At 36.5% G+C, this 23059-nt stretch overlaps 4 protein-coding genes and 1 non-coding gene across 6 annotated transcripts in view; 1 reads left to right on the forward strand and 4 right to left on the reverse strand.

Moving 5' to 3' along the window:
• The window catches only part of LOC132196374 (zinc transporter ZIP11-like), a 28435-nt gene extending 21292 nt beyond the window's left edge, over window positions 1–7143 (reverse strand). The window contains exons 1-5 of one of the 2 annotated variants that reach the window (XM_059618960.1): window positions 6843–7143; window positions 5686–5917; window positions 4533–4631; window positions 4040–4255; window positions 3323–3392 (exon numbers count right to left, since the gene is read on the reverse strand). In XM_059618960.1, the coding sequence (XP_059474943.1) occupies window positions 3323–3392; window positions 4040–4255; window positions 4533–4631; window positions 5686–5917; window positions 6843–6950 (725 nt within the window). In that variant the 5' untranslated portion in view covers window positions 6951–7143. The remainder of the gene's footprint in view (window positions 1–3322; window positions 3393–4039; window positions 4256–4532; window positions 4632–5685; window positions 5918–6842) is intronic. The other variant, XM_059618961.1, reaches the window with a different exon arrangement.
• Window positions 4956–5074, reverse strand: LOC132198493 (5S ribosomal RNA). The gene has a single exon (XR_009441990.1). It is a non-coding gene; the product is annotated as a 5S ribosomal RNA (ribosomal RNA).
• Window positions 7144–7756: 613 nt separating the features above from the next.
• LOC132196373 (fatty-acid amide hydrolase 2-A-like) lies at window positions 7757–10323 on the reverse strand. The gene is made up of 9 exons (XM_059618959.1): window positions 10188–10323; window positions 9824–10042; window positions 9553–9772; window positions 9205–9422; window positions 8872–9141; window positions 8574–8813; window positions 8365–8520; window positions 8129–8311; window positions 7757–8070 (listed from the first exon to the last, which is right to left on the reverse strand). The coding sequence occupies exons 1-9, from the start codon at window positions 10188–10190 to the stop codon at window positions 7972–7974; spliced, it is 1608 nt and encodes a 535-aa protein (XP_059474942.1). The 5' UTR covers window positions 10191–10323; the 3' UTR covers window positions 7757–7971.
• Window positions 10324–12953: 2630 nt separating this feature from the next.
• Window positions 12954–16259, reverse strand: LOC132196654 (fatty-acid amide hydrolase 2-A-like). Its single transcript, XM_059619446.1, has 10 exons — window positions 16047–16259; window positions 15146–15367; window positions 14860–15079; window positions 14452–14669; window positions 14286–14397; window positions 14075–14232; window positions 13786–14025; window positions 13576–13731; window positions 13340–13522; window positions 12954–13283 (listed from the first exon to the last, which is right to left on the reverse strand). Exons 1-10 carry the CDS (start codon window positions 16065–16067, stop codon window positions 13185–13187), a joined length of 1629 nt encoding a protein of 542 aa, XP_059475429.1. The 5' UTR covers window positions 16068–16259; the 3' UTR covers window positions 12954–13184.
• A 122-nt stretch (window positions 16260–16381) lies between these two features.
• LOC132197680 (zinc finger protein 391-like) lies at window positions 16382–21468 on the forward strand. The gene is made up of 9 exons (XM_059621126.1): window positions 16382–16477; window positions 16534–16720; window positions 16795–17018; window positions 17081–17266; window positions 17517–17777; window positions 17837–18018; window positions 18161–18530; window positions 18797–19360; window positions 19637–21468. The coding sequence occupies exons 3-9, from the start codon at window positions 16881–16883 to the stop codon at window positions 19751–19753; spliced, it is 1818 nt and encodes a 605-aa protein (XP_059477109.1). The 5' UTR covers window positions 16382–16477; window positions 16534–16720; window positions 16795–16880; the 3' UTR covers window positions 19754–21468.
• The last annotated feature ends 1591 nt before the right edge of the window (window positions 21469–23059 follow it).

Consider the following 23059-nt stretch of genomic DNA (forward strand, 5'->3'; position numbering starts at 1 on the left):
AGAACTCGGAACGATAAAAGGAGCTGCGGCATTCTGACTTGACGCCCACTTCCGTCCATAAAATTATTTAAAACCGACTCTGCTGGACACAGGAAGCTGGTCCAGCTGTGCCCAAAGCGGAAGCCTGTTCTCGCGATCTTCCAGGAAATTTCAGCAGATAAAGAAAGTCGGGAGGGAAACCTGCTCCTCGTTTTTGTACAAGAGAAAAATCCTAATGCAGCAGTAAATTTTTTGTGTGTGCAGAGTGCAACAAAGAGTCAGGAGACATGACAAAGAATAATAACATTATTATTTCCGAGCTGTACACACAGGATGCATTTTCTCGTTTGTTCCCATTCCCCGCGCGGTCGGTGCGGCATTAAATAAATATGCAGGTCATTACGCCGCTCGTTATCCGTCGTCGCTGCTGCTGGTGCATCGAACGTCACCAAAACGAACTAATTCCAAGCAGATGCCGGATATTGTGTAGGAAATCGACGGGTAAATTAAAAATCGACGTCCGTCTCCAAAAGAGGAGCTTGTGACGAAAAGAAGCAACACCCACTTGAAATTTTTCTGGTGCCAGCGGAGGCGTTGCCACGTTTTTGTTTTGTATTTTGTATATATTTATTTGTGACTGAGCGGCCCACTTTAATCACGTCGACGATGTTAATTAAGATACGGAGGATTCAACTTTGGATAAAATTCTTCTCTGCTGCGCGGGTTGCATATACAATCAACAGGCAGTGAATTTTTTTATGGAAATATACATCATATAGGTGGGACTAATATTTAAAAATTATAAAACTATGAAAATATTTTTTTAATAATTTAAATAAATGATTTTACTTCTCTAAATTTACTTTAAATGTCACGTTGGGATTGAAAAATAAACTGCGCCAAATTAGTTTTGGAATTAAAAATTTGTTCAATTCACATGAACGATTGCAAACACTGGGTGCATTGTGTGTACAGTAAAGAGAGTCGGTGGCACGTTATGCAAATCTAATAAGGCAACGCCTATTCCATTATGCCCCGTGTGTATGCGTTTGAGCATTCACACTGGCTGCGGTGGCCGCTGCCGGACTGCGTCCTACAACGGATGTACATTATTAAAGGAATTGAATGGACGTCCGTCCATCCTGCAACAATATAATCATGTAAGAAGACCCGGCCTGGATGGATTTAAGGTCTGCCTTGTTGCTTTGGTGGGAGCTCCCAAGCAGACCGCGAGACTCCGTTCATTATGCCATTAACAATTTCGGAGACATCATTACCAGCGCATTTTATTTACACAGAATCAAGTAGTGTCTCTGTTTTCTCTCTGCGACTGTTGCTTGGTCAAAGCCACCTTTCACAAGGACACCACTGCCCACTGCTGCACTTGATGCTCAAATTTAAAGAGTCAAAAATATAAAATTCATTCCAAATAAATAAACTATGTAATATAAACTTTTATAATTGTGATAATTTTGTTGCCGTTGACAAATAAAGTTATTTTATCATTTGCATCAAAATTCAGTAAATGAAAACAATTTCATTTCTTAATCAAATCACACAGCATTTTATTTAAATCTATGGAAAATGAATAACTTATTGAATAAATATTTAAAATTTTATATTTACATTTTTAAAAACTTGATATTTAAATTGAAAAATGAAATAACTTTGCAGCTTTTTTTTTAATTTAATGTGTCCTTTTTAAATGGCAAAATGTAAAATCTCATCAAAATATCTTGGATCAAATCTGGACCACACCGAATTTCCAGAATTATGCAATCGCCGTCATTTTCCTTGTCTGAGTCTCAAGGTCGGTGGTTTTAATTTATGGTGCCGATTTTCCTCAAATTCCACCGGACGCGCGCGTCTGCCTCGGCAAGCTTTCGCAGCCGCTCTTCGTTCATGTTACTCCGTATGACCTACAGTCCTCAATTAACCAGACATGAGGAATGTGCGCTAGCTAGACGGACTCCCGGCTGTAGGGTCACGATTAAAAGCAAATTACGTCACCAGTGTGCCTGCTCATTCGCGAGCACCCCTGGACGGTCGGGTGGACGAAAAAAGCGCCGGTGCACCACTTCCTTTTCTGCCAAAAATTACGGCCGCGTCGCCCAAAATGAAGCACGTGTCTAACATCTCCAGATGGAGCGATAAAGGGAAAACTCACGATTCGCGACGAGTTGTGCTGCGAAAATTAATGCCAATTGCTATGCGAGCACAATGGTGCGTGCGTTTGTTTTGCACAAAAATAAAGAAAAAAAGAATCGTGATGGTTGAGAGAGAGACGAGAAAGAATGTCAATGAGCAATTTGAAGTCCCAGTGAAAAAAAAAGTTAAAAATCTATCTCTTGAAACTTTTGAATAAGTAAAAGAACTTTAATTCCTTCAAGTTGAATTATTCGTAATCAAATGAGCGGCGATACAATTTGTCCCCGCGGTGGTGACGCAATTATTATTTCAGGTGCACGAGAACGGCGGCAGTTTGGAGGACACCAAGGTGAAGGGCAGTAAAGACTCGCTGGGTCGCGAGAAAGAGAGTGCGGCGAAGGAATTTGTAAGATTTCTGCCTGGTGCTTGGACTACCGGGGGCATTTACCTTTCGCGTTCCTCACATAACTGCCAAGGAGGCAGGTACACAATATATCCAAGTTAAAAAGCAGGAGGAGTGTTCAATTGCAGTTTAGGGAAATGATTTTTCATTCCACGTGTGCCCTACTTAGGGATACACACAAAAAAACAAGAAGGGCCCCTTTCTTGGGTGATCATACGGCCAAATTTCAAAGGAATGCGGCTCCATCTCTTTATTGAGTTGCTCATCTCACCATACAGCAAGATGAGAACAAGAGGAGAGAAATATTTTTATGGTTGCCTGCATAATGATGACCAGCAAGTTGATGCCCAATGGAATCTCGCGGTCTTGTTTTGTCTCTTGAACAAACAGTTTCCGACTATATTTTTCTCTCCACTCGAGTCGGCACCGGAGAAAACCTTTTGTTGAAAATCTTTTTCCTATCCGTGTTTGCTTAATTTCTGGCCCCCTTTTCCTCTCGGCAGTCGTAAAAAGTTTATTAAAATATCAAATAAAAAGTTGGACAAGTTAATAAAACGCGCCCGGGAATGCCGACAAGCACCATGGTGCCATCTAACCGAGCACCGCAAAGAACAAGTTGGACGCAGAGCAACGGAGCGACATCTGAAGGTCGAGTACGGCGGTGAACAATCAACGGAGAACGCAGCAAGTTATGCAAATCACTTAATATTATTTGCCCTAGTTGCTCTTTGACAAACAAGTAACAAATGCACGTCACATGAACTTAATTATTAAAAATGAAAACTTGCTTACCTTGCTTTTTCAAAGGTTGCAGATGGAGACTCGCCTATGGCTCCGAAACTCACTCCAACAGCAAGCCCCTCTGAAAAAATTAAATAAATGTCATTATTTGGAAATAAATATTTTCTAATTCAATGTGTGCCATTTAAACGCTGTGCTGGTTAAAAAAATTAAATTTTAAGGTATTGATAGACACAGGTGCCTGAATAAATTAATAATTCATAAATTTCAGTTTAAATTATTGAATAGAGGAAAAGTTAATTTTGTAAATTTTATGGCAGGAAAATTTTTGTTGAATATAAAACGATGTATGTTTTTTGAGCCTATAACAGTACCGAAAAAATCTGCAAAATTGATTATAGGGACAATTTTCTCTCCTTTCTTTACCTTTTCAAGCCCATTTAAAAAAGCATAGGAAAATATGGAAGGCCAAAGCGTGACTAATTACTTAATTACTGTACTCCATGTAACCAAATACACAAGCTTTTTTCTCTAAAACTTTTCAGTTTATTACATGGCTTCATTAGTCTAAAATATCCCTTTTCTTTGCCTTTTTTCAACTCTAGCCTGCAGTTTGAGTTTAATTAAAATCACGATTTTAGTTTTTAAATTATGTAGCATCAATTTAAAAATCAGCATCCATAATAACTTCAAATTATAAATTTTTCATTGAACTCAGATTTTCCAAATTTAATAATAACCAATTTTTGTCATAATTATTGAACCTACCAGGTATATTATGAACTGTAATAGCTATGATAAGTAGCATGATCCTCTTCCATCTCTTGTTCCCTGATGCAGTAAGAGCCGCCTGGTTCACTTGTCCCGAGTCCAAGTCTACTTGAGTAATAACACTTATACCGGAAGCTTCTGACGGAGAGGGCAGACTTTCTCTGGTGGCAACCCTTCTCCGTGTGACCGGTCCACTTGTTTCATCACAGATGCCTGGGGTCCAGAAAAAAAAGCAATTTTTAATAAATTTGTTTCAATGATTTCAAACAGAACTGGATACAGTGACAGAGGGTGAGAAAAGTGAGTCTTTTATTTACGGCTCATTCATTCTTTTGCTGTCCTGTAGGTAGTGCAGTTTAAAAAGTGGAAAGATCAAAATTAATCTCAAAATAAATGCAACTACTTCCCCACCTTGGTGACCACGTCTTGGAAATTAAGAGTTTGCATAATAATAAGTTAAAGAGGGCCAATAGTTTAGAGCGAACCTGACCTCTGGCTTTAGAAGAACTGTCTTTTTTGAGTGCCTGCTTTTTCCTCTTCGTTGTCTGCGCATCCCCACTAACCTCATTGACTGCTTCAGCAAGCAGGACTGCAACACACACCACCATCACACGTTCTTATTCGCCCTGACAACCTTTCGCAGGCGGGAGAGAGGTGATCGTGCTTATTTATCATCCAAGTCAAATCAAATCCACCTCAAATAAAAAGCAACCCTCCAAAAACAAACTAAAAGCTCAGGCAAAAAGCAAGAAAAGAATTTTTGCACTGGAAAAAGAGAAAAGAGGACTTAATGACAAAGAACCACCACCTGAATAAACTCAATTTCTATAATTATTTAAAAAAAATAATAATAAAACTTTGATAAATTTTAATGATCAAAACAAAAAGGCCAAATAAGCTCAAAAAAGGTAGGCGCCTACAACATGCAGTGTTCCCAGGCGGTCACCCATCCAAGTACTGACTGCACTCAACGTTGCTTAACTTCGGTGATCGGACGAGAACCGGTGTATTCAACGTGATGTGGTCGTAGGCATAAGTCACAAGAAAAATTTGGGTATTTATTCAACACATTTCAAATTGGGCAACCTGCCATTATGGGATTTTGTTTTGGCTTCCAACGTTACAAAGACACAGAATAATGAAGTATTCGTCATCAAAACACCAGTTTTTATATTATTTATACAAGGAAGGACTGAATTTTTTGAGACAGCAACATTTGCGAGTCAGTTTATTCCTGCGTGATTTGTATTGCATATTTGTACATATTTGATTTTCAAATAATCAAGATTTTGTATGGATCCATATTAATTTATTTATTTAATTAAGTAATGCAAAGCACAACCGTCCAACAAGATTGAGTGTGGGTGAAGCAGAACAATCACACCATTTATCCACCATTTACCTGTGTGTGTTGAGTTCAATCTAATGCAGTAGAGGTCATCAATCGCTAAAATACAGTGACCCACTTTCCACCACAGACGTTTAAATCTCATGCAAACAAAAAAGACTTTCAACCTAGCGGCCTTGAATATGCACACACTATTCTCTCTCAATTGTAATGAACGTGCTCACTCAAGAAAAATAATTCAAATTTGCGTTTGCCAATCAAGCATGTTGGAATTATTATTTCTTAGAATACCCACCGGCAGGCTCCAGTCCTGGTATGCCAAAGGTGGCGAGAAAAACGTCGGTGCCGAAGACGAAGAGTGAGCCGAGCATGAAGCCGATGGCCACCGGCACAAAGGCCCATTGACCCTCCGAGCCGTACAGTCCCGAGTCCTTGGCCATCTCGATGGCCGGCGCCAGCAGCGACCAGTACGAGGCGGCCGTCATCACGCCAGCCGCAAAGCCCAGGGAGCCGTCCAGCAGTTTTCTCTGAAATTAATATAATTTTTTATTAGGATTTGTGCTAAAATGAAAGGTGCCTTCAGGGCTTCATAGGTTCAGGAAAGTTTTATTGGCCTTTATGGCAGCGTAAAAAAGTTGTTTAGAAAGAAATGCAAGATTTTTACTACTTTTTACTCAAACAAAAAATTGAATTATTGTTTTTATTAAATTTCAAATAATTCCGATTTTATAAATTTATATAATTTAGCAATTTAATTCTTACTTGTCACAGCACAAAAAAAATGTTTTTAATGCCGTTTACAAGAGATAAAAACGACAAAGGGGAGACAAAGGGTAGCGATATCAACTCAAAACGCCAGCAGAGCACAGTTTTTAACCTTGTGAAGGCACAAAGAATTGTGCGTTAAATAAAATTAAAATAAATGGAAAAGGAAAAAAGAAAATCATTATTACACTTTTTTGTGTTGATAAAACATAGAAATTCATCTTGTAAATATGAATAGGTGGTGTAAAAATAATTTATTTTTATAGTATTTATCAATTTTTACAAACTTTTTCCTTCCAGGAGTCATATTTTGAAAACTTATGAAGCTTTAACAAATGACTGCGGCCTGTATGATTCTTCAGAATCAGACATGAAGCTATTTTAATCAAAACGCAAACACCGAGGGTAATTAAATTTAATTTGCTAAGTGAGATAAAATTGTGTGTCAACTTTCAACTTGCAATTAATTTCTTGAGTAATTGAGATAAGGGTTAACACCATTAAATTATTAGGTATATGGTTACAACAAAGACAATATCGCAAAATTCTGCTGCACAAAAAAAATACAATACGTAACAAACAATGCAATTTATGTATTTTTCGACTTTTCTTATTCATTAATTTCAGGAGGAGAGATTATCTGAGAACTAAATTTCTTAGCATCACTTAGGATGAATTAAATATCACCTGCGATCCATGGAAAAAGATGACAAGAGCCGCCCCCGCGGCTGTCATCCCCCAGGTGAAGAGGGTGCCGAGGATGGCCTGTGTCAGCGGTTCGTAGCCCTCGATCATCGCTCCTAGCCGACTGGGCGCACTTTCCGACGTAAATGACGTTTATAAACTGACCATGCTGAGATCAGCGCTGATTGTGTGACTAATGATATCGCGGCCGAGCTCAAACACAAACTTTCAGCGCCGTCCCTCAAATCGCGACACTGGCCTCCACATCTACAAAAACAAATCCAGCAGTCCCAACAGCAGTTCCACTGACACCTGGCGCGACTACTCGAGTTTTTCATAAAACATAATATATCTGCACCAATTAGTAAGCCGAAGACAATAATGGTATTATAAATATTCTTTTTAAATTATATAAAAATTAACAAAATCACAAAATGTTTGGGGAAAAACGAATTTTACCACCAAGATCAGTGAAAGTTTATATTATCGTGTAGTTTTCCAGGTTCACTATTTAAATTTTTATGGCGGGAATGAAACGCGACGAGTATAGGGGACACACGATTCATTATACAACTCGCTGGAGTCCTCGCCGCGCACGTCATTTCAACCACGCGGCAATTAAATTTTTTGGCAACGAATTATAAGTAGTCATGATAGTAGAGAATTTGTGTTAACCTAACATTTATTTTGAGCTGCACAGCTTGGATCAGCTCCAGTTGCTAAAATGCGCAGATTGCGAAACGATCGAGACGTATGTTAATCATAAAATCATATACAACAATAAGTTAATTACTTAAAAATTGAGACTATAGCGGCGTGCCTTACACAAAAATTAAATTTTTAGAAAAATAATCTCTCTATCGTCTGTGCATTTTTTAATTAGTAAAAATCTCTTGAAGTCAATTATAAGATTAATACTCATTTTAGTCTTTTTATTACGTGGTTCATACCAGTTACTAGGTTCATACAAAAAATTAACAAAATTAATATCAATAAATATTTAATAATACACGATTAAAATGCTAAAAATAAAAACAGTGAAAAAGATCATAAAATCAGGCTAATAAAAACCCCATTAGATAACAACAATAAAATGAGAAACTGTCTCATCTAGAACCTGGACACTTATAGTCTAAGAAGTCTTGAAAGGAGAAACCCATCCTCCAAATGCTTTCTCCAGTTCTTCAGCCACAGCAATAGTCATTCGATCACAGTGCATATTTCCAATCACCTAATTAAAAAAAAAAATATATATAAAAAATACCAAGGCTAAAAATACTCATCACTACCTGCACACCAAGAGGGAGTCCTTTTGAGTTCAATCCCATAGGGACCTGCGTGGCTGGCAGCTTCAAAGCGTTGATAATGGCAGTGTAGGTTATGTTCCAGAACTGGAGGTGAGCAGAGCAGTGATAAAATGCAGGAATGGGGTGAGTTGGGTACAGGAGAACGCCATCTTCACCCATTTCACGCTGAATTATAAAGGTTAAAGCAGAATTTCAAAATAATTTAGCATAAAAATAACCTTTAGGTCATCCAAAAGAGATTTGATTGTGTCTTTCGCCCACTGAGGATTTGCTTGAGGCATTTGCATGTCAATGAGTCTCATAATAGATGGAAGGGTGTACGGACTTGTACCAGTGAAGAACCGCAGAACCTCCCACCACCAAGTAACAGTTCCCTAAAAGGAAATAAATTACGGTAATAATAAACTTACAAGATAAAAAAATTTACATTTCGATTTGTTAATTCGTAGGGCAGTCTTTCTGGTTCCTGAGTGATCATGTAGCGCCATAGTTTGTAACCATATTTCCAATTGGGCAACTCCAGCTTCTTCGGAGTTTTTCCAGTCAGCTCTCCCAGGTACTTCACAGCTTTTTTTAGGGCATCCTTTTGATCTGAGCTGATAGGACTTACTTTGAGATCGCCACAGTCGTCTTCAATATAAAAAATCCGCAGATTTTTCACATCAACCTAATTTTTTTCATTTGTAACTAAAAACCTTCAGAATATATATTATTTTAAGATTTACTTTAGTTTCGAGGTCAAGTTTGACCTTGCTGCCTCTCATCAAAACTTTCATGGAAGGAAGCAAATCTTCGGCATATCTGCATAAAGGACCAGGAACGGTCATTGATCGTTCAGTGTTCTCTCCAAGTTTCCTGATTATTCCTTGTAAATTAATCATTCCTGTTGAGGGTTTGTGGCCAAATATTCCACAGAAATAGGCAGGCATTCGAATAGAGCCTCCAATATCAGTTCCAATTCCCAACGGAGATCCACAGGCAGAAATCAGGCTTGACTACAATTAACAAATTTGGTTCTATATAATTTTTAGGACCAGAAACCAGAAATGAGAATAAACCTCTCCTCCCGACGATCCTCCAACAGTTCTGTTAGTATCATAGGGGTTGTTGGTTTGGCCATAGACATTGCATCTTGTTTCGTACCACATGCTTAATTCTGGAATATTTGTAAGCACAAATGGAATGGCTCCAGCAGTACGCATTGATTTGGTGACTTCAGCATCGACAGCGGCCCTCTCATTTTTTCTCAAAATTAGTCCAAACGTCCATCTCATTCCTATAAAATTTTTATATTAAAAAATAAAATTTCATTTTCATCAATTTTATCTATTGTACGTCGATAACATCAGCAGTCATTATAACAGAAAGAAGATAATATTTTAATAATACAATTAGTTTAACTTCACCTTTGACACCAATTATTTCTTTCATGGAAATGGGAACTCCGTGAAAAGGCCTTTCCTTTTCCAATCTCTCCTTGCTCCATTCACCACTTTCGATCATCCGGTCTGCCTCTTTTGCTTCCTCGATCGCATCCTTAAACCTTTCATCAACAACTGCGTTGATCACCCCATTTACTTGAGCAATTCTTGCTATGCAGGCATTAATCACATCGACACTTTTCAACTGAGTGGATCAAAATTGAATATTTAAATAATAAAATTAAAAATTTCTTACATCTCCGTTACGGATTTTCCTTGCAATTGAAGAAGCGCTTTCAAGAAGGAAAGGGTGATCCACATTAGAAATGTGCTTCCTTGTGGTGTCATTGTAGTACAGCCCAAAGAAAAAGTCAATGATGCAGTCGTAGAGGGAGTGTAACATCCTCAAAAAGATGAAAAGGCCTTTCCAAGCCACGGCTGCATAATTTGGCACCTGGTTACCTCCCTTGGACATCTAAAATTAATTAAAATTTATTTACTTCAAGGTATTCTTTAAATTGAATAAAAATATTTTTAAAACATCAAAAATAAAGGAATGTATAATTAACATTAATTATTTAAAAATTTTAATTTCTTATTTATGAGGCCGGCTTCCTTACCATTATCGTACAGCTCAACTTAATTATCGAAAATTACACCAAATGATAATTTTTCTTACAAAAGGTTAAATTTCGTAACAAAATACAAATTATTCTGAAGAGACACTATTGCCTTTTCACAGTTGCAGCTTTAATAGAATGATGAAAATTTGTCGCAATTCTTGATTTATGTACATTTTCTATCTTAAAATTTCAACACATTAATTTTATCTCTCTTAGATAATTTTAATACTAACAATAAGTACACTTTAATTATATTTATTTATGCACAATTTAACTTATCATTTACTTTTATCAATTGAAATTGTGTCGTAAAAATAATATGGGGTTATTGCATGATAAAAGATAAAACAAAAACATTATTTACGTGTAAAATATAATAAAAGCCGATAAAAGCCGCATCAAGTGCCACAGTGCCCAACTCATAATTATTATTGAGACATAAATAGCCACACAGATTTCGAAATATTTTATCAAGACAGGCACCCGCCATCTAGTTCTTTCTAATCGTTCTATGAACTTGAATTAAAAGATAATAAATGCATTATGATGCACTATAAAAAGCTGAAATCTTCTGGATCTGGAATGCAAAAAATGTATGCCTTGTAATGCAAAATTAGCGGAGGGATTGAATTTATAGTGATTTTAAATATTTCACACTTTAGAAATAAATAAAATATTAAATTAGAATTTTAATTCTTATTATTTCATGATTTTAAAAGCTTTTTACCATCAGCATTTAAAGAGACAAAAACAAAAAAGTCATATAGGGAAGCAGAAGGAAGCTAAAACGTCGACAGAGTAGTTTCAATGACATTTTCTGGAAGGCACAATGAATTTTACTTCAAATAATATAAAAATGATAAAAAATGAGCAACAGTTAGAAAATTGAAGTATGTTTACTTTAAGGAAATTATATATATATATATATATATATGTAATTTTTAATTTATGTTCAAATCATTTAATTTGCTACGTTTGATAAAATTTTGTGACCATGCACTTACAATAAAATTGCTATTTAATTGCCTGAGAAATTGAGACGACTTTTAGTGTCTATAAAACAGCACAGCACTGATAATAATATTAATAACATAATATATGAATGTGACAGAATGTGTGCAAAAAGGGAATTAATTTGAGATAAATAATAAGTAATTATAAATTGCCACAAACGAAAGACAAGGTCTGGATGTAAAATACATAGCATAAATTACCATGGTACTATAACTGCACACTTTAAGGAAAGAGTGGATTTGATTATATTATCACCTGCAAATTGTGATCCATATAAAAAGATGACAAGAGCCGCCCCAAATCTTTTAACCCCCGGGTGAAGAGGGTGCCGGATCAGCGCTGATTGCTGATGGTGTGACTAATGATATTAAGGGCATTTTGTATTTTGTGGCCACTGACTATTATTTTGAGCTTATAGTAATCTGTGTCTGCAATCGCGGCTAAGCTCAAAGATCGTGCAAATATTAACTTCTCACTATTTCAGCGCCCTCCCTCGACAATTTAATCATCATGAAATCTGAAATCTCGAAACTGGCCTCATAATCCACACACAGAGGCCTGGATCCCGGACTTAAGGCGCGCTCGCGGGCGCCTAAACCCGGATGGGCCGCAGTTCAATTTAGCATTTAATATACATAGTCTCACCTAGTGTCAAGTCTTCTCGGGAAAAGGTAGACAGCGCCGTTGAACTGGACCATGTTATCTCAATGTTATTCGCCCTGATTCGCCCCATGGGCCGCGGAGCCCCAGTGCGCTAGTACGGCCTCACGCACATTTATATTAATTTAAATAATTCCCATATCCACACTTAAAAAATAAAAACCAAAACAAACAAAACCAGCCCAATGGACCAGCAGTTCCACACCTGGCGTGACTTCTTGAAATACTGTTCATTGAACCTTATTATCGCTTATTATATTCTTATTATTTCTGCGCCCATATAAGCTGGTAGTGGCAAAAGGCAAAAAAATATCTTATTTTCGCTAATTTTTATACAATTAATATTTTTGGAAAAAAATTAAATTATCTGATTTGAGTTTTTAGAATGAAAATAATGAAATCATATTTTGCCACAATCAAATAATACTAATAGTGTAATTCTAACATACTTGTCAACAGCGCACAAAAGAATTATTCTAAGTTACATTATATATCGAGTAGTTTTCCCAGGCTTCATAATTAAAATTTTTTAGGAGGAAAAGAAACGTGACGAGAGATCGATAAAGTGAATTGTGCCATTGATTTGATTGATTGATTAGAAATAAATTAAACGAAATTCATGTAATGATTACTGGCCCTTAGGTGGTGATTTTTTATAGGCTAGTTGCATGTGAAAGCGTTAAATAAAAGAATTATATTGAATGTTCTGATTACACAATAAAGTTCTTGTTGGAGGCTAGAGGTCATTCACCTCAAACAACAATCAACTGCACAAGCATTATAACTTAAAAATAGTCTTGATGGTCAAGACGATTTTGTTATTGCAATTTAATTTTAGCTGCACAGCTCAGGTTACCTCCCAGTTACTAATGTTTCTATTGAAGCGAGAGATTCATGTATTTTATAATCTTGCTTCCACATCAGACTTATGTGGCACTGTTTTTGTTCAGTGATATTGAGTCAAATTTAAGTAAATTACAAATATCATGCGTTTTTTAAGTTAGCTTATCATTAAGTTAATTTGTAATATCTAACCATATCTTATTAATTGGAAATCACATCAGTTTTGTTTAAATGATAAATATATGATTCATATTAAATTTTTATTATAAAAACCATAAAAACTTATGTGGTTTAAATTTAAACATGCAGAAAACATATAATATCAGAAAAATAATTAATGAATAATACACATGGTTTAATGTGACATAAAAAAATCACAAGATACAGTAAAAATTATAAAATCAATCAAATATAGCCCCTAATAGCCAACTGCAAAAAAAATGAGAACCTGGCTGGTCTAGAATCTGGACATCTAGTCTAAGAAGTCTTAAAAGGAGGAACCCATCCTCCAAAAGCTTTCTCCAGTTCTTGAGCCACAGCAATAGTCATTCGATCACAGTACATATTTCCAATCACCTAAAAAAGAAAAAATTATTTACAAAAAAACCAAGGCTTAAGATACTCTTCACTACCTGCACACCAAGAGGGAGTCCCTTTGAGTTCAATCCCATTGGAACCTGCGTGGCTGGCAGTTTCAAAGCGTTGATAATGGCAGTGTAGCTGAAGTTCCAGGGTCGGAGGTGAGCAGAGCAATGATAAAATGCAGGAATGGGGTGAGAAGGGTACAGGAGAATGCCGTCTTCGCCGATTTCGCGCTGAATTTTTAGGGTCAATGCAAAATTTCAAAATAATCTGATTTTAAAAGAACCTTTATATCATCCAAAAGAGACTTGATTGTGTCTTTCACCCACTGAGGATTTGCTTGAGGCATTTGCATGTCAATGAGTCTCAGAATAGATGGAAGGGTGTACGGACTTGTACCAGTGAAGAACCGCAGAACCTCCCACCACCAAGTAACAGTTCCCTAAAAGGAAATAAATTACGGTAATAATAAATTTAAAAGATAAAAAAAATTTACATTTCGATTTGTTAATTCGTAGGGTAGTCTTTCTGGTTCCTCAGTGATCATGTGGCGCCACAGTTTGTAACCATATTTCCAATTGGGCAACTCCAGCTTCTTCGGAGTTCTTCCAGTCAGCTCTTCCATGTATTTAACAGATTTTTTCAGGGCTTCCTTCTGATCTGAACTGAGAGGGCTAACTTTGAGATCGCCACAGTCGTCTTCAATATAAAAAATCCTCAGATTTTTCACATCAACCTAATTTTTTATATTTATAACTAAACCACTTAATTAATTTAAGATTAACCTTAGTTTCGAGGTCAAGTTTGACCTTGCTGTCTCTCATCAATACTTTCATGGTCGGAAGCAAATCTTCGGCATACCTGCATAAAGGACCAGGAACAACCATTGAAGGTCCAGTATTCTCTTCAAGTTTCCTGGTCAGTCCTTGCAAACTGATCATTCCTGGAAAAAAACGATATTTAACTATGAATTTTTTTATGATCAATAATTTAAACCTGATGAGGGTTTGTGGCCAAAAATTCCACAGAAATAGGCAGGCATGCGAACAGAGCCTCCAACATCAGTTCCAATCCCTAATGGAGATCCACAGGCAGTAATTAGGCTTGACTGGGATCAATAATTTTGTTTTTAGTATCTCGGCCCAGGAAATAAAATAATTACCTCTCCTCCTGATGAGCCTCCTACAGTTCTGTTAGTATCGTAGGGGTTGCTTGTTTGGCCATAGACATTGCACCTCGTTTCGTACCACATGTTTAATTCTGGAATATTTGTGAGTACAAATGGAATGGCTCCAGCTCTACGCATTTTTAAGATAACTTCAGCATCGGCAGGGGCTCTCTCATTTTTTCTCAACATCAGCCCATACGTCCATCTCATTCCTAAATGTTATATAGTAAAAAATAAAATTAGAATTTCATCTCTTTCCATCTCATCAATGAATCAATTTTTCACTGTCACCAAATAGATCAATGGGTACAACAGTGGATTTCATCAGATTTGATTAAGAAAACAAGTCATTTAAAAGATTATTTGAAGGCCAAATTTAGTTTTTATTTTATTTTCTTTCACCTTTGATTCCAGTGCTTTCTTTAGTGGAAATTGGCACACCATGAAAAGGCCTTTCCTTTTCCAATCTCTCCTTGCTCCATTCACCACTTTCAATCATCCGGTCTGCCTCTTTTGCTTCCTCGATCGCATCCTTAAACCTTTCATCAACAACTGCGTTGATCACCCCATTTACTTGAGCAATTCTTGCTATGCAGGCATTAATCACATCGACACTTTTCAACTGAGTGAGCAGAGGTAAAATGGATCAAAATTGAATATTTAAATAATACAATTAAAAATTTCTTACATCTCCGTTTCGGATTTTCCTTGCAATTGAAGAAGCGCTTTCAAGAAGGAAAGGGTGATCCACATTAGAAATGTGCTTCCTTGTGGTATCATTGTAGTACAGCCCAAAGAAAAAGTCAATGATGCAGTCATAGAGGGAGTGTAACATCCTCAAAAAGATGAAAAGGCCTTTCCAAGCCACGGCTGCATAATTTGGCCCCTGCTGGTTACCTTCCTCAGGCATCTAAAAAATATAAAATAAAATTTAATTAAAATAAATTTTAAAGTTCATTTATAGGCATCAATATTTACAATGAGAATTTTAAGTAATCACGAGTTGTCCAAGAAATGGTATGATTTAGGATTTAGGTGTTTTTATTAAAAAAAATATTTTTAAATTAATTAGTTTTAATTTACTTTAATCAATATGATTCAATATAAATTGAGCCATAAAAATAACATGCGATAAGATAAAACAAAATCATTTGTGTACGTGTAAAATTCAATAAAAAGCCACGAGCAGTGAGCAATGAGCAACTGCATGCCTATTTTAATTTTACGTACCGAAATTGTAAAGTTAGAGATTAAGACCATTTTTATCAATACACACGCACTGTCTAATACTTTCCGATCGTTCTATGAACTTGAATTGAAATTAATTTTAATTACATGATTACAAACGAAAGCTAACTATATAAAATTATAATTTCACTATCGAAGCTGAAATCTTCTGATTCTGGCTATGCCGGCTTGCAAAATTATGCCTTGTAATGCAAAAGGTGCGGACGAAACGCAATGACAGCGTTGCATTTTATTTATGAACGCTCGATCGAGCCGAGCTTAAGCTGGAGAAAATAAAATAACTCCACGAAAACTCCAGTATATTTCGTAGAAATTTGGAGAAAGTTTAAGAGAAAACTCACATTAGCCCTGCGCGACTTCATTTTCGAGCAGTTGATTTCGTTGAATGAGAACTGATATTCATCAACCAAATCGCAAATTTCACCAAAGAAAGATTCTCTGTTTAGAAATTTCAATTGGAAAAATTATTGTGGTCTCATGTCCGCCCACGGTTGCGACAAGGCAGAGGCAGAAGCACTAGGAACGCAAAGCAACTAAAGGTCGCTCATACATGGAAATGGAAAGCAAGAAATAAAAAAATAAAAATACAGTACATAGAGGGGAGAGGGAAATTTCCACCATGCTGCTGCGCTGCGCACTGCGCACTCCATTGCAGATTGCCCTAAGGCGTTATTAGTCGTAAAAAAAACATGACAAAAATATACAATAATTTTTAACGTCTTGTGAAGGCTTATTAAGATTTTTATTGTATTTAAATGGAAATGTATTATAGGTATACTAATTTTATTTGGTACGTTTTGCTTATTTATTGAAAATATTTTGTTTCAGAACTTAGTTATTTTACTGTCACGTTGGCAATTGCAAAAAAGGGCCTCCGCTCGGCTTGTTTATCTTTTACTACCACCGATTATCTAATATTTATTGATTTCCATGTGTAATTAATGATTGTAATCACCGTTTCATGTATCCCTATTTACATGAATGACAAATAAGCCGTAATCAAATGTCATTACGGGTGAGTTCGCCTCCGGTGTGGAGTTTTCTCCAGTGCTTGTCTCACCGCCCTGTCCTGTGTGCTTTTGTTTACAGGTCTATTTTCCTGATGTAGCGCTTCGGGAGGGATACTTTCGACAAATATTTCCACTGCTGTGATCATATAAATTGTGTTCTCCAAGATGATGTGGGACGAGCCCATGTTCGAGGCGGTCTGCCGCCTCTGTGCGGGCTCCGAAGACGTCTGCATCCCGATTTTCAGCAAGGATGGTGATACTAGGCTCTCAGAGAAGATCAAAAGATGTTTACCGATGATTTCGGTAAATATTACACCGTGAAAATATAATTTTTATGTAAACAATGCAACGTGCTATATCCACAGGTGTCCCAGGCTGATGAGAAACCGAAGCAACTATGTTACCACTGCTTATCAAAACTCGAGTTGTGCTATGAATTAGTTGAATGCAGCTTGGCCTCTGACTACAAGTTTGACTCAATAATCCACTCTCAGAATGGCAACTTTATGTGTACGGATGCAAACCAGAAGCTCATGATGCCAGTTTTACAAGTACGTAAAAGCCACTTTGATTGCATTTTTTTTATTGCTCTTTTTAGTTAAAGCTAAAACATATTAGTATTGTTTTATGCTCTTCAATTTCAAGTCATACAAAAAAAAGATAATATGAAAAGTGAGGGAACTGGCGCACCCCTGACAAACTGGTTGTCCTTAAGAGAGGGTGGGGCCGTACAGAAATGAAACATGTTCAACAAAAAGAAATATATTATCTCATCTAATGATATAAAACCTTCTTTCTTAGGATGAAGAGGATAAACACAACTCGATGCAAGCAATTCCAACTGCCCTGGAGGTGAGTTCGTTAATCGAGCAGGACAACATGTGGACACTCATGAGAGAGGCAGCTGAAGAGCTACACAATCCTGGCTCTCAAAACTCTCTGGGCCACCATAGTCCATCGCCCTTAGACCCATCGCCACAACAGAATTTGCAGTCCTCGGTCACTTTGGAGCAGGTGGCTCTGGACCAAATCCCTTCAGACAGACTCATAGTTCTGGGAAAAGTATATTAAAGATTGCAGTGCATTTTAATTTTAATTGTTAATTTGTGATCATTTTTAAGGTGGACGCTAGGGAAGAAGTCAGAAATATCGATCCTTTGGCAATTAATAGAAATTTGCCTGATGGCTGTACGGATATTTTGCTAATGGTTGAGTTGAAGTACAAAGACTTGCTGAGCGGAGAGGCTAACGGAAAGGTCTCTACCATCACTTACACAAATCAAACCTCGGCTGTTTTAAATCAGTAAGTAAAATTGTGAAAACAATTTTTTTTTGCAAAAATAAATTATAACTTCCTAGAAATGAGGAAATCATGTTTACCGTTTAAATAATTTTAAATGAAAGATACTTGGTGCTTAATTAGTTTGTATATTTTAAAATTGCAGATTGAAAGTTAATCAGGACCAAGAGCCTTTGGTAGACCTTGTGGCAACTGCTCAAAACACTGATTGTGAGGCCCTCATGGCTGCTCACCAAGCTCACCCAATTGACCAAAGCGTTAGTGAGGGCATCAAGTATCAGCAGACGTCGCCCAAAACAAAGCCTCAGGAGAAGTTTCCGTGTGAGATTTGCAAGAAGCTGTTTGTTCGTCGCTCCAATCTGAAGGTGCACATGGCTGCTCACTCTGACATTCGCCCATTTGCCTGTGACATCTGTGCCCAGCGCTTTCCCTCACAGTGGGCCGTCACCCTTCACAAACGGCTGCACAGCGGAGACTTCTGCTGCGAATTTTGTGGCAAGAAGTTTTCGGTCAAGGTGAACTATTTTGTTTCATATTTGACTAATCAATTGTTTCACTTCTGGTTAGGAGTTGATTTTTTTTTCAAATTTAAATATTAATGATAAAGATATTTGAAATATTTATATTCAGTGGACTTTTCTTTTAATTATTCCAAAACTGTATAATTTAAAAAATTAAACCTAACTGAAATAGCAAGGATTTTTTTTATTGATTTTGAAGTATCAATAAAGTTGAAAATTCTCTTGTTTCTAAGTTTATAATGAGAAATTAAATTTTGCAGGGCAAGCTAGAGCGGCACCGGCGCATCCACACAGGTGAAAAGCCGTTTGTCTGTCCTAAGTGCTCAAAAGCGTTTTCGGACAAGCGGAACTTGCAGTCTCACATGCGGTGCCACACTGACGAACGGCCCTACTCGTGCGACGTGTGCCACAAGGCCTTCCGGGCCAAGTCTCACCTGATCGACCATAACCGGGTGCACACAATCGAAAAGCCCTTCATCTGCCACATATGCGGAAAGAGCTTTAAGTGGAAGCCGACCCTGAACCTGCACCTCAAGTGCCATGCTGGTGAGGTCTTCACCTGCAACATCTGCGGCAAGACCTTCTCTCGGAGGGCCGACCTGAAGAAGCACATTTTGTGCCACACGATGGACCGGCCCTACAAGTGCGAGGTGTGCGAAAAGAGTTTCAAAGATCCAAAGACTCTACGCAAACACCGCAAAAACCACACCGACAACTTGCCAGGTGGCATCTACAAATGCATCAAGTGTGACAAGATCTTCCGCTCTCGCTGGTACTTGCAAAACCATTTTGCCAGCCACTACAAGATGCCATTTCACTGTGAGGTAAAGTTAGACCTTTTTTAGTAAATTAAATTTTAATTAATTTTCCATTCAATAACTGCTGGTTTAACTTTTGAATTTTTAGTCCCAAGAACATAATTTGTATCATTTTTATCCTTAATAACATGCAATTTGAATAAAAGAGTTTGAGGATTTCTTTCTTGAAAATTTTTTTAAATATAAAATGACTTTTTCAGGAAGTATTTATTGCTTGATGATGATTTATGTCAATAATCATATAATATTTGAAATTTAAAAGGACAATTTTTTGTGTTCCAGGTGTGTGGTGAATATTTTGAAAGCAAGGGTAACTTTGTGGTCCACCTCAAGTCGCATGACATGCAGGAGTTTGCCATCAAACAGAACAACGCCACAACCTCAATGGTAAATCTGTAATATTGATAATGATAATTGTGAAGAGTATTTTGGCTGTTCAAGTATATAAATATTATTGCTGTATGATAATTGATTGTGATACAAGTACTACAACAACAAACTGCTGTTATTATGATCGTTTTTTAATTTTGTGTTCATTTTTCTGTAGAATCTCGACTTTCTCAAAAATGGATTTTTAGACGAACCATTTTTTATTGTGAACTTTGACTATGATAAATGATGATCATGCATTGTGAAGTAATATTAATTCATGAATAATTATGTGATTAGAGCCCATATCAGGGATGTAATTACCAAAGATGGTGTCATTTTCAGCATGTAACTGTCGCCCATCTGACATCATTTTAATTTGATCACAAACAAACGCATTTCTCTCCGGTTAGAATTAATTATTAATAGTAATATTTGTTGATAGAATTCTTTTTGACCTCCTCATTACTCATAAGCTTTGGTAGCCAACAATTGTAATTTTGTGCTGATAATAATTCATAAGTCTGCCGGTATTTTTCCCCACTACGAATGCAGAAATTTGCATTTTCCTTTCGGCCCGCTCCTTTCAAAGAAGTGGGGATTTTAAAAAGCAATAATTGTGTAAATTTATTTTTAAGTTGCAACCTTTGAATCAAAATGTTCACTTTACAAACACGGGCACTTCATTGCAGTCATTTTCAATTTCCTGACGTATTCCAGTAACGGGTATTCATGTTTCAACATAATCGTGATGGTGATTGATGTTTTCAGAGAAAGAAAGTGAATAATGCAACAACAACAAAACCTCTCATAGATCTGCTGTGTATAAAAAAAAATGTTTTTACGAATGTAGTAGCTGTAAGGTGTTGTACATTAATCGAATAAGTTCATTGATTTCTCTCGCCTGATAGGTTTTCACAACAATGGTTTCAGCTAACATCGATTGCACTTAAATAGAAGCATCAGCAACAAAAATGAGCTAACATTAGCCCTTACAAGTTATTATAGAGATGTAATCGAAGCATTACAAAATGCAATATTTAAGTGTGTCACTCTCACATATTAACCCAGCATTTTACGGACTTAATTCTCTTTGATGTGTATTCAATTGTGATGATGTTCTTACCTAAATGAAATTTCTATATTAATATATAAATATTTATTAAAAAAAACGCTGGTGTCCCAAACGGACGGCATTGATATAGTATTAATACGGATCGATTAATGCTGTTGCTACTACTGAATGGAATCCTAAATTTTCATTGTGAATATATTTCAGACTGCTTTTCAGTGATAAAACGACGACTACAACTAAAAAGAGTTTAACGACGTTTGTATTTTATTCAGATTAAAAACAAAAAGATTGAAAAATGAAAGCTTAGCTGTGCCAGTAAATTTAATGTCGATAAAAGAAAATCTTGGAGTAATGATAATTTGCGTAGAGAGACAATTTTTTAACCCGGCTTGGAGCGTTCTCGCGGCGAATGGGAATTTTGTCGCCGCTCATATAATACATTTTAGTTTTAGTTGCGTAGGAGACTTTACTTTTGACAAAGTCGCTGTTAGATAGCATGATGCATGCGTCGTATTTTACTACAAACTAGGCGATTAAGATGATAATTGCATTAAAATGTGACTAGTGATATATGGAGCATCTTTCATGCAAGGTGAGACAAATCGGAGATAATCTTAAACCATGCATTGATTGGCAAATTGTGTACATCATGATGTAATAAATTGGACAGAACAAAATTTCGTTTATTATTTTCTCGTCTGGTTCCTTCACGTAATAATTATTGGAATAATTAAGTCTCATAATGCAAAGTTTGAATCAAAAACATTTTCACTTATGTGCTTTATTTACTAAAATTGCATTAATAAAAATCTGAGCAAAAACCGAATGGAATTAAAAATGTCATCATTTAAAATGTTTTCTGTTCATTTTTTTTTCTGTTCCATCCAAGAATTCCGTGCCACCAAAAAGGAAAAATCGCAGCCGTTTCTTTTTGCGAACATCGACGGCGCATTTAATTGTGACATTATGCAATCAGAAACATGTTTTTCCCTTTCAGAGTAGGAAGCTGGACATAATTAATTAGTTCGATGGCTGAAATGCGAATGAAAACTTTATCTAGTAACATCAGCGACTCGACAAGAGCAAGCGCCAGCCATGGAGATTAATTTATTTATATAGGGAATGGCTCCAGCGGCATATCCATACCGATCTTATCATCTGAACACGGTCTTACTTAACCGAAAGCTGCAAAAAGAGTTAATTGTGGAGACGCGGACATTGCAGAAAAACGCGAATTCCTCGACGGAGAACAATAATAATGAGTCCGCGGGACTCGCCATTGTTTTTCTCCGGCTGCTTTTATCTGCGACGATCTGCCTCTCTCGGACCGCCGCGAGATGCTCATAGATGTATTATTATTTCCATTAAAAAAGCAAAGGAGTAAATTGTAATGGGGAACACCAGTGTTGTTGACTAATTCATATTCAAGACACGAACTCGGATCGCTCAACCGCGCGGTGGCGCACAAGAAATAAAAGGTAAAACGCTGTTGTTATTTCTTTCGACAACAACGCCGGCATGCAATAATCAACACTGATCCTTTGTAACACTCGTGGATTATCACGATTTCCACGGCAGCTCACTTTCCAACAATCTAATTAATATCTCATGCACCTCCCCAACTCGCTACTGGTGTTGCTAACTTTTTTTGCGCGGTGCCTGATTTATCGGCTGGTCTATCTGACACTTATAGTACAATCAAGATTAACGCCGGATTTAACTCTCTATTAATTAAATTGAAATAGTTTTATCTCCAGTACCATCTGCTTTTGAATCGTAACATTCTTTAATTGTATACAGCACAGGCCACCTATATTATTGTTTTCTAGTCCCCTATCAATTGGTATAGAGAAAAAAAATCTTTAGCATAAACAAAACATGCCGATATCAATGTCCTTTAGTTCACTTCTATATTTTCCTAATTATTGCAGGTCTATTTACAAAATTTAAATGTTCTACTTAAACCATATTGTATGATCATAGTAGCTTCAAATGTATAAAAAAGCTTTTTTGCATAATGAAGAACGTCATTTTAATAATAGATAAATTTTCACTTTCATTTGATCCATTTTTTTTCATGTTCATTTAAATTATAATTATTTTGAGTAAATAATTAGCTACACGTAATTATTTTAATTATTTAGACACATTTTAGGTTTACCCAGCACAGTTTCACAGTTAAAATAATTTTTGCATTTAGTTCAGGGGTCTTGTTTCAGAAAAAGCATCTTCTGCTCAGCCAAATGTATATTTGTTGGATT

The sequence above is a fragment of the Neocloeon triangulifer genome, unplaced genomic scaffold (genome assembly GCF_031216515.1).
Source record: "Neocloeon triangulifer isolate White Clay Creek 2 clone unplaced genomic scaffold, ASM3121651v1 ptg000012l, whole genome shotgun sequence".
NCBI classification, from domain to species: Eukaryota; Metazoa; Arthropoda; class Insecta; order Ephemeroptera; family Baetidae; genus Neocloeon; species Neocloeon triangulifer.